Raw genomic sequence first — 16,954 nt, forward strand, 5'->3', positions numbered from 1 at the left:
GTTGAGGTGGGGGATACCATGTCTTTACAGTGGGATTACACTGAATAGCTGCAAACCTTTCCTTCAGAAGCAAAGGTATCATTAAAATGGCATATAAATTTGGATTGATTCAGGGATGGAGATTTCCAGGTCAAGGTATCACAGAAACAACAGAGTAAAGGAACTTGGGATGTAAGCAAGACACTGACTGAAATAACAAAGCTGTAAGAAACTGGACTTTAGCCACCAGTCAAAGAGACTAAGGTTTTCAAACACAATAGAAATGGGGTGGGGAGAGGGAGCTGAGGCACCCCCTTAGGAAGGCAACACTGACAGGACCTAGTGGCTGATCAGGTGCAGTGGGTGAAGGAGAAATTAAATATCTGAGGATTTTAAGAAACAGAAAAATGGTTTAAAATTAAGAGATTACAGAAAGCTAGAAAACCTGATTTGAGGGAAGAGAAGTTCCAATTTAAACTTTTAAAGAGATGATGACAGGGTATCCAAGTAAAAAAAAAAAGTCAGTGACATAGGTCAGAGAAAGCTCAGAGTAGACAATAGTTTGAGGATACATTTTGAAAGAGTAAATGGGCAAAGTCAGAGGTATATATATATATATGTATAATGACAAAGAAAAAAGAGAGAATAGCCAACGGTCAAAAACTAGGCCTTCAGGTATATAATCACTTAAGAAAAGAAAAAGAAAGAAAAACATAATGAAGAATTAGAATTAAGAATGTAAGAAGACCCAGGATCATCTAACAGATGAAAAATGTAGTAGAAAAGGCAACATTAATTAGACGAGTGTTAACAAGTGTTTCGACAGCACCTAATGGTTGAACAGTCAAGGCAGGCTGCCATGAAGTGAAATTTAAGATCACAATTGAAATTTAAGATCAGAATTGAATGGAGGTGAGCCAGTGGAGCAGGTAAAAGTGGAGAGAAAAGTTAAGTATGTAAAGGCCTGAAAGAGAGAAGACAAGTGAATAGAGAGGTGAGCAGGGTCACTAGCTTTGAGAACTAGAAAGCAGGTTGCTTTAGCAGAATGGAAGTCAAACTGCAAAAGATTCATTAGTGAGAGGGCGCTTTAAAATGGAGGCAAGAAAAGTGTTAATTCCTATTAAGAAATCTGACATTGAGAGAAGAGAAACAGTTTTATAATAATAGGGCAAACTAGAACTATCTTAGGGGAGATGCAAGTGTTAAAGAGAAAAATATATTTTTTTCTTTTTTTAAAGTTTTTATTATGGAAAATTTCAAATATAAACAAAAGTGGACAGAATACTAAAACAAACTCCCATGTACCCAACACCGAGCTTCAACAATTATTACCCATGTTTAGTCTTGTTTCATCTTACATTCCCAATTCCTCATTTTCATATTATTATTTTTTAAAATTTTTATTGGGATTGTTCAGATACCATACAATTATCCAAAGATCCAAAGTGTACAATCAGTTGACCCTGGTACCCTTACACAGCTGTGCACCCATCACCACACTTAATTTTTTTGTTCAATTTTTTGAACCTTTTCATTACTCCAGACAAGAAATAGAAGTGAAAGATGGGGGAAAAAAAAAGGAAAGAAAAAGAAAAGGAAACTTGAATCCTCCTGTCCTAGTTTGCTAATGCTGCAGAATGCAAAACACCAGAGATGGATTGACTTTTATAAAAAGGGGGTTTATTTCACTACACAGTTACAGTCTTAAGGCCATAAAGTGTCCAAGGTAACACATCAGTAATCAGGTACCTTCACTGGAGGATGGCAAATGGTGTCCGGAAAACCTCTGTTAGCTGGGAAGGCACGTGGCTGGCGTCTGCTCCAAAGTTCTGGTTTCAAAATGGCTTTCTCCCAGGACATTCCTGTCTAGCAAGCTTGCTCTTCTTCAAAACATCACTCACAGCTGCACTTCATTCTGTCTCTTTGAGTCAGCATGTTTTATATGGCTCCACTGATCAAGGCCCACCCTGAATGGGTGGGGTCACACCTCCATAGGAGTATCCCACCGAAGTCACCACCCACAGCTGGGTGGGGCACATCTCCATGCAAACAATCTAATTCAAACGTTCCAACTTAATCCCCACTATTCTGTCTGCCCCACAAGATTGCATCAAAGAATATGGCTTTTTCTGGGGGACATAATACATTCAAACCGGCACACCTCCCATATCCTTAACCAACCCCCCTCAATTGCTGACTCATAGTGTTGGTATAGTACATTTGTTACTGTTTATGAAAGAATGCTGAAATACTACAAACTGTAGTATATAGTTTGCAATAGGTATATATTTCTTCCCTATATGCCCCTCTATTATTAACTTCTAGTTATATTGTCATACATTTGTTCTGCTTCATGGAAGAGTTTTCTAATATTTGTACAGTTAATAATGGATACTGTCCACCACAGGATTCAGTTTTATACATTCCCATCTTTTGACCTCCAACTTTCCTTCTGGTGACATATATGACTCCGAGATTCCCGTTTCCACCTCATTCACATGCCATTTGGCACTGTTAGTTATTCTCACATCTTGCTACCGACACCTCTGTTTATTTCCAAACATTTAAGTTCATCCTAGTTGAACATTCTGCTCATACTAAGCAACCACTCCCCATTCTTAAGCCTCGTCCTATATCCTGGTACCTTATATTTCATGTCTATGAGTTCACATATTATAATTAGTTCTTATCAGTGAGACCCTGCAATATTTGTCCTTATGTGTCTGGCTTATTTTACTCAGTATATTGCTCTTGAGGTTTTGACATCAATCCCTTTTTTTTTTTAAGATGGTTTTGTTCACACCCCATACATTCCATCCTAAGTAAACAATTGATGGTTCTCTGTATGGTCACATATTTATGTGTTCACCACCTTCACCACTATCTATATAAGGGCATCTACATTTCTTCCACAAGGCAGGACGGCGAGTCGAAGGTAGAGAGGGAAAAGAAAGAGGAAAAAAATGACAGCTAGGAAGTAGCAAAAGGAAGAGTAATCTTAAATCAAGTAGGTTAAAGAGTCAGACAACACCACCAATGTCAAGTGTCTAACATGCCTCCCCTATCTCCCCTTCTTATCTGCATTTACCTTGGTATATCACCTTTGTTATATTAAAGGAAGCATAATACAATGATTCTGTTAGTTACAGTCTCTAGTTTACATTGATTGCATCCCTCCCCCAATGCCTCCCCATTTCTAACATCTTGCAAGGCTGACATTTGCTGGTTCTCCCTCGTAAAAGAACATATTTGTACACTTTATCACAATTGTTGAACACTCTAGATTTCACCAAGTTACACAGTCCCAGTCTTTATCTTTCCTCCTTTCTTCTGGTATCTCACATGCTCCCAACCATCCTCTCTCAACCGTATACATAGCTATCTTTGTTCAGTGTACTCACATTGCTGTGCTACCATCTCCCAAAACTGTATTCTGAACCACGCACTCCCATCTTCTCCTATCACTCTGCAGTGCTCCCTTTAGTATTTCCTGCAGGGTGGGTGTCTTGTTCACAAAGTCTCTCATTGTCTGTCTGTCAGAAAATATTTTGAGCTCTCCCTCATAATTTGAAGGACAGCTTTGCTGGATATAGGATTCTTGGTTGGAGGTTTATCTCTTTCAGTGTCTTAAATATATCACACCACTTCTTTCTTGCCTCCATGGTTTCTGCTGAGAGATCCGCACATAGTCTTATTAAGCTTCCTTTGTATGTGATGGATCGCTTTTCTCTTGCTGCTTTCAGGATTCTCTTTTTGTCTTTGACATTTGATAATCTGATTATTAAGTGTTTTGGTGTAGCCCTATTCAGATCTATTCTGTTTGGAGTACGCTGCACTTCTTGGACCTGTAATTTTATGTCTTTCATAAAAGATGGGAAATTTTCATTGATCATTTCCTCTATTATTGCCTCTGCCCCTTTTCCCTTCTCTTCTCCTTCTGGAACACCAATGATACGTAGATTCTTGTACTTTGTTTCATCTTTAAGCTCCCGGAGATATTGCTCACATTTTTTCATTCTTTTCTCCATCTGCTCCTTTGCGTGTAGGCTTTCAGGTGTTTTGTTCTCCAGTTCTTGAGTGTTTTCTTCTGCCTCCTGATGTCTGCTGTTGTATGTTTTCATTGTGTCTTTCATCTCTTGTGTTGTGCCTTTCATTTCCATAGATTCTACTAGTCGTTTTTTTGAACTTTCAATTTCTGCCTCATATATGCCCAGTGTTTCCTTTACAGCCTCTATCTCTTTTGTGAAATATTCTCTAAAGTTTCTGAATTGATTTAGCATTAGTTGTTTAAATTCCTGTATCTCAGTTGAAGTGTATGTTTGTTCCTTTGACTAGGTCATAGCTTTGTTTTTGTTAGTGTAGGTTGTAGTTTTCTGTTGTCTAGGCATCTGACCTCCTAGGCCACCCCAATCAGGTTTTCCCAGGCGAGAACAGGGTCAGGTCACAGAAGGAGGAAATATTCAGTATCTGGTTTCCCTGATGGTTTTTCTTAGAGGATTAATACACTTGCGCTTTTTTGTTCGGCAGGTGCAGGCTGTCACCGCCTGTGTAACGGGGTGTGGCCTGTGGCTCTCCTCCCCTAGGCTTTGGGGTCTAGTTCCGGAAAGTCGGGCAGTAGAGCTGGGCCCCTCCCTTTCCTCTTGGGAAGCTATGCCCCCTCCAGAGAGGTCACTGCCTATCAGGAAGTTCTTTGTTTCACTGACTCTGCTGATGAAAGTGTTTTGATTTTAAAATGGTTGAGGCTGTCTTTACTGCAAAGCGCTGCAGGCTGAAAGCAGCAGCGGTTTTCTTCACACAGAGAGAAAGGGACAGAAAAGCTTCCAGCTTCACCCGTCAGCCTCTGGGCTCCCCGTCCTGAGAAAGATATGTCCCCCGAGTCTCCCAAGGTCAGTTGTCTCCAAAAGCCTCTGTCTGCTTGTTGAGGACCCACTGTCTGTACTGAGCAGTTAACATTTGTGCCAGTTTGAATGTATTGTGTCCCCCAAACGCCATTATCTTTGATGTAGTTTTGTGGGGCAGACATTTTGGTGCTGATTAGATTTGCTTGGAATGTGCCCCACCCAGCTGTGGGTGATGACTCTGATGAGATATTCCCATGGAGGCATGGCCCCACCCATTCAGGGTGGGTCTTGATCAGTGGAGCCACATAAATGAGCTGACTCAAAGAGAAGGAACTCAGTGCAGCTGCGAGTGACATTTTGAAGAGGAGCAAGCTTGCTAGAGAGGAACGTCCTGGGAAAAAGCCATTTTGAAACTAGAACTTTGGAGCAGACGCCAGCCACGTGCCTTCCCAGCTAACAGAGGTTTTCCGGACATCACTGGCCATCCTCCAGTGAAGCATCAGCAAACTAGAACAACATTAAAACCCCAGTTGGAGCTGGGCTGTGGTACACTAGCTTGCTTGGAGAGTGCCGCTTTCTAGCACCGTGAGGCTTCCGTGAGGGAGGGGCTCTCGGCTCTCAGCGTGGGTCTGCAGTTTTACTTACAGATTCTACACTGCGATCTTGGGCATTCCTCCCAATTCAGGCTGGTGGATGATGAGTGGACACTCACGTTTGTCTCCCCGCATTTATTCCAGGTCATTCACTAGTTTTTTGGTCATTTATGAATTGTTCCCGGGGGGACTAACAGTCTTCCCCTCCTCTCCATGCCGCCATCTTTTCTCCCTCTCTTATATTATTTTGAAGCAAATCCCAGATACCATATGTTTGTTCATTCATAAATATTTCTGTACATATCCCACAATAAGGACCCAGTTTTAAAAATCACACCTAAAAAACTAATAAATCCTTATTATCATAATCCAGTCAGTTTAAGTGAAGATATTTTTAAAGTTAGAAGCAGAAGGGAAAGAGCCAGTGTGATAGAAAAATTGAAGGCAGGGAGACGGAAGATAATTGGTGGAGGAAGAAAGGAATAGAGGATAGATAAAGACAGACATTCTGAGGGAAGAGAAAAGGGTAGATATTACAAGAAATGATTCGTACACATGGAAAAAAAAACTCCAAAACTACCCATTTCTACACAGCCTATTCAAGAGACCTTCATTTTGTGAATGCCCAAATTAAATACAATTGCTCATTTTTTTCCAAAATAGGTTTATATCATAGATGTTGCCACCAATCAGCTGCTAGAGGCTCTGCAACTCACATCTTCCTCATTACAACCAGTAATACAATTTTGGAAGGTATGAAGCCTAGAGGAGGGCTAAAGGAATAAAAAAAAAGTCATTCATGGAATATGCTTTGCTGTCATTATCTTTAAAGAGTTCAACAAAAACCTACTGGCTCAGTTATCTGTACCCATTTTTAACTTAATAAACTGTCAATTAATAGTTAAAAGAAGTGTATCTTTTCTATGTATTTTTAGGTAGGAAGTTAGGCCTCTGAACTTAAATAAATTTTATGTTTACTTTTTCCTCAACTTACTTTCTGGTGGCCATGTTTCTGCCAACAAACACACAACTCAGTTTTAAAGCCCCAACAGGGCTCATGCTAGGGAGGTGACCTCACCTTGAGAGCTGCTGCGTGGTGGGACATGGTCCTGCCTACTCGCTTATCGCTGCTGTACTGCTGGATGTCTGCAATCCACTCCTCACACTGGGCCATGATCTCCACTCTTTTTAAGTAAAAATGTTTGTGAATAACCTGGAGAAAAAAATAAGTAATGAAAGAAATTTAAAAGATAATATGCAGCATTATCAAAAAAATGAAATTTAAGACATTGCATTGTTCTTTCTGCTCACAAAATTTTATTTAGTAAACTAAATATTATTAACAGGGAAAAATCAGGCTCATGACATCAGATGACGAGTATTGAAATACTCAATTCTGTATCAGAAAATAATGATAAATCCCGTTCAGACACTGAGTTAATCCTATCCAGAGAGCATGAGAAGCATGTAATATTGAAAAGATGAATGTAAAACAAATAACCAGGAAAAAAGATTAGAAAAGCACTGACAACAGAAAAATTTGTCACTAAAAGAGAACTCAAGGAAAAAAGATAAAGAGAGATAAAATTGCTGGAGAAAACATGTAGTGAGGGATAAAACTGCTGGAGAAAACATTGATGAGGAGGCAGAATGGTGTAGGCTTTCTGGAGGTCAGTGTGGTGGTTCCACAAGCTAAGTATGTGGGGGCCATAAGGTCCTGCAACCTCATTATGGGGTATGCACTTGGAAGATCTGAGAGCAGAGACTTGAATGGACATTTGCACACTGGTGTTTATGGAGGCAGTGTTCATGATTTGCAATGGGTGGAGGTGGCCTATGGGTACACTGACTGAGGATCAGAATGGTGAACTGTGGTGTATGCATGCAATGGAATATTGAGCAACTATGAGGAGGGAAGTTGTGAGGCACCCAATGAGGTGAATGGATCCTGAAGACAGCATTTTAAGTGAAGTATGCCAGAAACAAAGGTAAATACTGGATGCCTCCCCAATATGGACTAACTACAATGTGTAAACTCAGAATTGAATCTTAGAGCACAGCTTAACAGGGGAACGATTATTGCAATGGTCCCTAGACAGTAAACTCTTACAGCAGTCAAATCTATTCCTGAATTGCAATGGCTATCTCCAAACTCTGAGATGCTGATCCCTTTGTGTATAACCTGATCAGTCTCTGCAATGTTGGGTATCTGTGTGACACCTGAAACTCAGAGCTAGAGCTCAGTAGTTATGAATGTCAGTATTAGTGCATACCACACCTCTTAAAAAAAAAAAAAGCTGAAAAAGAGCCCAGACTTCAATTAGAGATAAGAATGAAGCAGATCTGGTTAAGACTAGGGCAAATCAGGCCAAAGGATAAAGGTCGAAACTGACTGTGTTTTAAAACTTCAATTTCCATGTGAGACCAAGGGAAGAGATGTTTATTTGGTGCATGATCTATATTTTCTAAACAATATAAATTCTACAGTTTGTTCAAACTCCACAATTACGTGGAACTTTGAATAGGAAGTGAGATATGGTATGTTTGTACAGGTTAGAGTGAAAAAGTGACACAACCCAAAGTAATTTGGACAGAGAATAAAAATACATATGCAGGGCCCCCGAGGAGCCAGGGGGAAATGTGGAAGTGTTGGACTTCCTCACCTGTATTGTTGCTGATGTTCTCACAAACATTGAGGACTGGCAGTTTGGTATGCCGAGCCCTCTATCCAGGGGCTTGCCCTTATGAAGCTCGCTGCTGCAAAGGAGAGACTAAACCTGCTTATAATTGTGCCTAAGAGTCTCCCCGAGTACCCCTTTGTTGCTCAGATGTGGCCCTCTCTCTCTCTCTAGCTAAGCCAACTTGGCAGGTGAACTCACTGCCCTCCCCACACATGGGACCCAACTCCCAGGGGTGTAAATCTCCCTGGCAACGCAGGATGTGACACCTGGGGATGAATCTGGACCTGACACCATGGGATTGAGAACATCTTCTTGACCAAAAGGGGGATGCGAGATGAAACAAAATAAAGTTTCAGTGGAGTTGAGAGGTCATTCTGGTGGGCATTCTTATACAGTATACAGATAACCCTTTTTAGGCTTTAATGCATTGGAATAGCTAGAAGCAAATACCTGAAACTATCAAACTGCAACCCAGTGGTCTTGACTCTTGAAGACCGACTGTATAGCAAAGTAGCTTACAAGGGGTGACAGTGTGATGGTGAACACCTTGTGGATCGCACTCCCTGTGTATGGATGGATGAGTAGAAAAATGGGGACAAAAACAAAATGAAAAACAGAGTGGGATGGGGGGATGATTTGGGTGTTCTTTTTTACTTTTATTTTTTTATTCTTGTTCTTATTTTTTCTGATGTAAGGAGGATGTTCAAAAATAGATTGGGGTGATGAATACCTAACTATCTGATGGCACTATGAATCGTTGAGTGTACACCATGGATAACTGTATGGTATGTGACTATATCTCAATGAAATTGAATTAAAAAAAAAAATTAAGGGAGCAATAAGAACATGACACAATACTTTAATAGTGTCACAGAGATAAGGAGCAGCCACATCCCTAAAATAAGTAGGGGAGGTTAACAATCAAGGAGGAAATAAAAGTCAGGAAGAGGGAGTTATGTTAAAGATTGAAGATTTAGGAAATGAAAAATAGAACTGTAGACTTTTTTTTAAAAATTGTAATTGTAGAAATAAAAATATAAAGAATGGACTCAATGGCATAATGGTAATTAATGAAGAGCAAATTAGCGAATTGGAATATTGAGTTACAGCATTTTTCTAAGGTACAGCAAAAAGAGATAAAGAGATGAAAATTTGTAACTGTATTTTATCTTTTTTCTTATGTTTTTCAAATTTCAAAAATGATTTGTTTCCATTTTGATATAGTAACATTTATCACTCCTATTTTTTATGGAATTTAAGTATAGTTAAGAAAGATTTCCTCATTTCTATGTTATACAAGAATTAATTTGTGTTTTTTTTAAAGTTCTTGTGTGGTTTTGATTTTGTATTTCAATCTTTGATCTATGTGGGACTTACCTGATACAGGGTATATGGAATTTATGGCTATCCAATTTTCCAAACATCACTTATTAAAACCTCCATCTCCCCCCCCCCAAAAAAAAAACTGATGTCCAACCTTTATCTAAAGAAAAATAAGTGTCATTTCTTTGATGTTCATGTACATACATTAGTATAACGCCGAATTTCTATTTGCAAGAAAACATTAGAAAGTATCTTGACCCTCATTAAAAATTTTTTTTGTAAGGATATTTTACTAATGCATTTAGAGAGTTTTCTAGTAAGACAGCAACTGTCAGAAATAAAGAATTAATAAAACTGCCCAAAAATATAGTCAGACTCCTTTTAGGATGTAGGTAGGCTTTTACATTCCTCTGCACTAAATATTAGTGACTTTTTAGGATTAATTCTTAGAAGCTACATTAATTTAGTTTACTAAAGTTTAGTATACCATATATACTCGAAATATAAAGGCAAGTATAATACTACAAACATATTTTACAATGTCTTTAAGTATTTTTCTAGTTTTATTCAATATACCTCTTTAAAGCATGGCGAAGGATTTCTGATTTGTTCTAACATTGCCCACTTAACCGTTGCTTGTCGAATGTTTCCATCATATTCTCGGGAACTCTGTGTGCCACTGGGAGTGCCTCTAGACCGTTCATAGCCTGGTTCATTAAAATAAGGTTCAGCTACTAATATAAGGGACTGAACGGACACCAACACCTGAGGAATAAGGGCAGTAAAAAAAAGTTATAATCGGACATTTTTACTATCAGTGAAGTATCTTGCTTCATCAATCAGGAGTCTCATATTTCCACGTATTACACATATTTCTAGCACCATAAAATCGATGTTAATAATTATGGCAGTGAAATACTTTATTATAAAAACAAAATTAAATTAGCTTTATATTACATTTATATCTTATGTTTTACTATTCAATTATTGAAAAATACGATGTGAAGATCCTATTTCCTGAAAAGGCTAAAAACTTTGTTTACAGACATCCCATACCAATTAAATTATTACTTGTTCCAACTGTTCTTACTCTTAAAGGGCATGAAAGTAGCCATGCACTAAAAAAAACTGTGGTAAATATATATATATGAAACAAAATTTGCCATTATAAGTAAATTTTTTGAATTTTATTTTAATTTTTACTAGAGAAGTTGTAGGTTTACAGAAAAATCATGCTGAAAATACAGAGTTCCCATTTACACCTGTTCACATAGTTTCCCACATTAACACTCTCCATTAGTGTGATTCCTTTGTTAAAAAAATGATGACAATATTTTTATAATTGTACTATTAACTATAGTCCATAGTTTACATAGGTTCATTGTATTGTATTGCCCTTTGGCTTTTTTTTTTTTTTTTTTTTAATTCTAGTAAGATATAAACAACCTAAAATTTCCCCTTTTAACTACAAATATATAATTCAATGGTGTTAATTACAATCATAATGTGCTACCATCACCACTGTCTACTACCAAACTGCCTCTATCATCCCAAACAGAAACTCTGTACCAATTAAGTAATTGTAACCATTTTTAAGTATACAATTCAGCGGCATTAATTACATTCACAGTGTTGTGCAACCATTAACCACTATCTTATTTCCAAAACTTTTTCATCACCCCAGTCAGAAACTCTGTATCCATTAAGCAATAATTTCTCACTCCAACCCCTCCCCTGCCTGGCCTCTAGCAATTTCTAATGGACTTTTCTGTTCATGAATTAGCACATTCTAGATATTTCATATAAAGATAGTCAAAAAATATTTTTCCTATGTGGCATATTTCTTTTTGTTTAACACTTGGCATTGTGCCAGCTTTTTTTTTTTTTTTTTTTTTTGGGTTTTAACTTTGTATTCTGAAATAATTTCAAATTCACAGGATGGTTACAAAAAGAACACAAACCCCATACTGAGAACTCCAACATACCTACCACCCAGAAACACAGATCCACCAATTTTAACATTTTATCATCTTTGCCTGCCAGCCAGCTATCCATCAATCCACCCACCTACCCACCTATCCAACCATACATCTTCTAAATATTTGAGAACAGGTTGCACATACCACACTCCTCGAACACATAATACTTCCATGTACATTTCCCATGTTTCCTATGAACAAGGATATTCACTTATCCAATTGTCTTAATGCAGTTTTCAAGTTCAAGAAACTTAATATTGATACAAAGCTTACATTCTATATCCCAATTTTTATGTCCCAATAATGTCCCTTTGGGCCTTTCCTCCTCCATTCTTAGATCCCACCCAGTATCATGTATTGCATTTAATTCTCATTGTTTTCTTAGCTTCTCTTTCTTTCCTTTTTTTTTTTAATTTAAATTATAGAAATATATATATAACATAAATCTTCCCATCCTGACCCTTCCCAAGCATACCAGTAATTCAGTGGAATTAATCACAGTCAAATGTTGCAGTACCCTCCCCACCACCCATTACTATACCCTTCCCTTTACCCTAAACAGAAAACCTACACTCATTTTGCATTAACTCCATTAACTCCCTGAGCCCCCAATACTGGAAACCTGTCTCTATGAGCTTGCATTTTCTCTCATATTTCTTTTGTGGTTACCAGGGGGGTTAAATTTAACATTCTAAATCTATAACAATCTCATCTACTTTGACAACTTAACAACTTGAATAATACACACAAACTATGTTCCTCTTCTTCTCCATCCCCACCTTTATGTTGTTTTTGTCACAAATACATATTTATACATTACGAGCCCCAATTTATTATTACATTTTAAGCATTTGCCTTTTAGATCCTGTAGGAAGTAAAATGTGGAGTTACAAATAACAAAAATAACAAAAAAAAATACTTGTATTTATATTTACCCATGCCATTATCTTTACCAGAGATCCTTATTCCTACATGTGGCTTAAGTCAATTGTCTAGTGTCCTTTTCTTTCAGCCTAGAGAACTCCTCCCTTTAGAATGAGACATCAGCATGTAATAACCTAATTGAGGCCTCCTTGTACGCAGCATGTTGCTTCTTTCTTGTGGCTTTTAAAATGCTCTCTTTATCTTTGGCATTTGATAGTTTGAATATAACATGCTGCGGCATGGGTCTATTTGGATTTATCCCTTTGGGAGTTCATTGAGCATCCTGAATGTATGAAATCATTTCTTCCTTTAAATTTGGGAAATTTTCAGCCATTGTTTCTTTTGACTATTCTCTCTCCCCATTTCTCTCTCCTTCTGAGACCCAGAAAACGCATATTATTTGTTTGCCTGATGGTGTCCCACAGGTTCCTCAGACTCTGTTCATTTTCCATTATTCATTCCTTTTTCTGTCCCCCAGGCTGGATGATTTCATGTTCACTGATTCTTTGTTCTGCCAGCTAAAATCTGCTATTGAACGTTTCTAAGGAAATTTAAATTTCTGTAACTGCTGTCTTCAGCTCTGTTTGGTTCCTTTTGGAAATCTCCATCTCTCTAGTGATATACTCTTTGTTTTCATCAATTCTTTGCCTGATATCCTTTAGTTCTTTTAACATGTTTTTCTTAAGTTCTTAGAGCATATTTAGGACCACTTAAAAAAAAAAAGTCCTGGTCTGGAATGTCCCAGGTCTGATCCTCCTCATTGATGGTTTGTAATGCTTTCATCATATCCTTTGCCTGGGCCATCAATTCCTGTTTCTTTGTATGTTTTGTAAACTTTTGTTGAAATCTGGATGCTTTGGTATTTTAATGTGTTACAGCTGGAGATTAGACTTTGAGGCCACTATTCCTTAGGTTTGTATCTTTCTAGTGTTATGGCAGAGCTTTCCACAAATACCAGGAGCTAACAAAAAAACCAACCAACCAACCAACCAACAAAAAAAAAAAAAAAGAGAGAGAGAAAGAAAACACCTTGTATGTATTTATGGCATTTTGATGAAAAATTGTACTTAAAATTTTCAAAAACCCACAAGACACTTTGAGAACACATTCTACATCACTTGCATATAAAAAACTAGAACTAGAAAAAGAAGTAGAAAAATTTTAAATTAAGATAAGAACCAGAAAAAGAGACTTAGAAGTTATACTTCAAACATTAATTTTAAAAGTTATAGTAGCTTGAAAGGTGAAATCACTGCCCTCCCCGCTACGTGGGATCAGACACCCAGGGGAGTGAATCTCCCTGGCAACGTGGAATATGACTCCCGGGGAGGAATGTAGACCTGGCATCGTGGGACGGAGAACATCTTCTTGACCAAAAGGGGGATGTGAAAGGAAATGAAATAAGCTTCACTGGCAGAGAGATTCCAAAAGGAGCCGAGAGGTCACTCTGGTGGGCACTCTTATGCACACTTTAGACAACCCTTTTTAGGTTCTAAAGAATTGGGGTAGCTGGTGGTGGATACCTGAAACTATCAAACTACAACCCAGAACCCATGAATCTTGAAGACGATTGTATAAAAATGTAGCTTATGAGGGGTGACAATGGGATTGGGAAAGCCATAAGGACCACACTCCACTTTGTCTAGTTTATGGATGGATGAGTAGAAAAATAGGGGAAGGAAACAAACAGACAAAGGTACCCAGTGTTCTTTTTTACTTCAATTGCTCTTTTTCACTCTAATTATTATTCTTGTTATTTTTGGGTGTGTGCTAATGAAGGTGTCAGGGATTGATTTGGGTGATGAATGTACCACTATGTAATGGTACTGTAAACAATCGAAAATACGATTTGTTTTGTATGACTGCGTGGTATGTGAATATATCTCAATAAAATGAAGATTAAAAAAAAAAAAAAAAAGAAAGAAAACACCTTCCCCAGTCTTTGCAGACTGACCTGTGTGAGTGCTCTCCTTCAGGGCCGATCCATACAATAAGTTTAGAGAACAGCTCCAGGCCAAACTATAGGGGACTCTCTGGTCCTTTCTGCACATGCATCATGTCTTCGGCATGCGCATTTGGCTCTTCGAATTCTGCCCACCCACGCACCCACCCAAGGATATGAATGTCCCTGTTCCCTAGGAAATGGTTTCCTCCTGGTCCCAGGCACTAGACTCCTATGTCCTAGTCAGCAATCCCCTGCCTCGGGCAGCCACTTGACTGCTCTCCCACAGTGTTCTGTGGGACAGTCCTGTGAGCTGCCTTCTACAAGCAGGGAAGTCCTGGGATGGTGAGTCCCTCAGGCCACCACCAGACAGAAGGGGCCAGACATAATGCTCCCAGTATGTGCAAAAGGGTTATTTTACTACCCCCCCCCCCAAACCAGGGTCCTTCACAGGGAGTGCAGGCTGGCACCCCACTGAGCTAGTGAGGAGTGAGGGAGGGGTTACCAGGGCACTACAAGATCCTACGGCTTTTAAATAGCCCTTTTCTTGATTAGGCTATAGTCATTTAACTGTTAGCTGGACTTTTGAGAAAGATGTTTCTGCCAGTTCTTGCTGACTGTTCAAAGCTTCTGTAGGAGAACAGAGCCCTAAGCGTCTCACTTGGCCATCTTGATCGGGGTGGGAGTCTCCCTGGTTTCTCTCACTTAGCATGTTTTGAAGGTTCATCCACAGTGTAGCATATATCAGAATTTCATTATTTTTTAAGGATATTATTCCACTGTATGTATGTACCAGATTTTTCTTTTTTACCCATTCTTCTATCGATGGAACATTTTGGTTGTTTCTACCTTTTGGTTATTGTGAAAAAATGCTGCTATGAACACTGGTGTTCAACCACCTGGTTAAGTCCCTGTTTTCAATTATTTTGTGTATAGCTAGGAGTGGAATTTCCAGGTCATATGGTACTCCCTCCCATGTCTAACTTTTTGATGAACTGTCAAACTGTTTTCCACAGTGGCTACACCATTTTGCCTTTATACCAGCAATGTGTGAGATTTCCAATTTCTCCACATCCTTGCCAACACTTGTTATTTCCATTTTACTTTTCTTAATTAAAAAAACAAAAACAAAAGCAAACAAACAAAAAAAACCAGCCATCCTTGTGAACGTGAAGGGCATTTCACTGTTGTTTTGATTTGTAATTCAAAATATTTCAGTATTTGTTGATCTTTTCATGCGCTTGCCTAACTAAGCTCTCTTAATAATATTCACTTGTAAGTAATATTATGCATAAGACAGTGAGATTTTTATTTTACAGAAAATTAACTGCCATAGTACTGCCAAAAGCTCTTACTGGCAAGGTGGTCTCAAAGCTTTAAGAGCAATTCAACTCCCCTCTTATTTATAAAGAGGCTTTTTTTCTCCAGATGCAGCACATGTTAGAGAGCTGACTCCTAGCTAATTTAACATTCCTAGCTAATATAGCTAAGTAACTAGCTAATATGTCTTTGGAGCCATGAAAACGTCAGATAATGAATACCACATCATAAAAGTAAAGATGCTTAACAGCAACAGAACTTTTATTAGGCAAGGTGATTAAACAATGTCATGGATATGCACCTTAGAAGTGAAGGGATATAGTTCCTTAGAAAAAATTTTAAAAGGCAACTTGTACCTAAAATATGTGAACTAAAAGTAGATACAGTTAAACATGACCTAGAGAAATATGTTATTGAGGCCAGGGTCAACTACAGAAAAACATTTAATATACGCAATTCTTAGACAAGGATCTCATGTTTTTGAAACTGAATGTATCATTAAAGGAAAGTTAGTTTTTCTCTGGCTATATGCTTTACCCTAATTCAAATCAGACACTTGTGAAATAACCTTCTAGGGCATAGTTGTTAGTTCCTTTCCATCTTCCCTTTTCAATTATATTCCTCTTCTATTAATATGGGATATATTATAATTAATTTTCGACTTCCTTTACTTTCATGTTTTATTTTGTTAGAGGATTTTATTGTTTGACTTGGTCTGATACATAAGAAATACAAATGAAAATGTTCTAAATTTGATCATGATGATGTTATTTTTAACTGAAGATTCTGATATATTACTTTTAACTGAGAGACTCTAGGATTCTATCTAAAAATTGTCAAAGAAGTTTATGCTCTCCCTGTACCATATATTTTCCGGGAGGTTAATGTATCTTTGGAACATTTTTTCATAACCTTTTTGCTTGGAATAAAACTTCAGTTCACTATAAATGAAGCAGTTCCTTAATAATCTACATGTCATCCATTATATACACAGGGCTTGGTACAGGAAAAGAGTATTGTATTAATGCTGGAAGACTAGTCATTTTTTAGATTACCTCGGGAATCTATCTTGTCATTTTATTCACAGTAGGCCATTCAAATGAAATCCCTTCCTGCATCCTGCCATTAACATAATTCCTGCTTTAGGTTCAGGTCCTCCACTACCTCTCACTATACAACTTCAATAATCTGGTTGGCTTCCCAGAATCCATTTCTTCCTGCATTTTCCATGTACCATGCACTTACATGCACCACCACACTAATGGTATTTTGACCTGAATAAAACTTTGACATGTTTCCCTTATAGAATCAAACAGAATCAAAACTCCTTATTGACACCAAAGACCTTATAGTACGTTCTCAAATTATTGTT

The 16,954-nt window shown here is 38.0% G+C and overlaps 1 protein-coding gene across 12 annotated transcripts in view; it reads right to left on the reverse strand.

Annotated features, from left to right (window-relative positions):
- BIRC6 (baculoviral IAP repeat containing 6) overlaps positions 1–16,954 on the reverse strand; it is a 317,621-nt gene that overhangs the window by 2,268 nt on the left and 298,399 nt on the right. For 11 of the 12 annotated variants that reach the window (XM_037807172.1, XM_037807169.1, XM_037807168.1 and 8 more), the window contains 2 exons: positions 9,994–10,182; positions 6,492–6,626 (listed from right to left, as the gene is read on the reverse strand). In XM_037807172.1, the coding sequence (XP_037663100.1) occupies positions 6,492–6,626; positions 9,994–10,182 (324 nt within the window). Of the gene's footprint in view, positions 1–6,491; positions 6,627–9,993; positions 10,183–16,954 lie in introns of those variants that run through there. The other variant, XM_037807173.1, reaches the window with a different exon arrangement.

Source organism: Choloepus didactylus, chromosome 17 (genome assembly GCF_015220235.1).
Source record: "Choloepus didactylus isolate mChoDid1 chromosome 17, mChoDid1.pri, whole genome shotgun sequence".
NCBI lineage: Eukaryota > Metazoa > Chordata > Mammalia > Pilosa > Megalonychidae > Choloepus > Choloepus didactylus.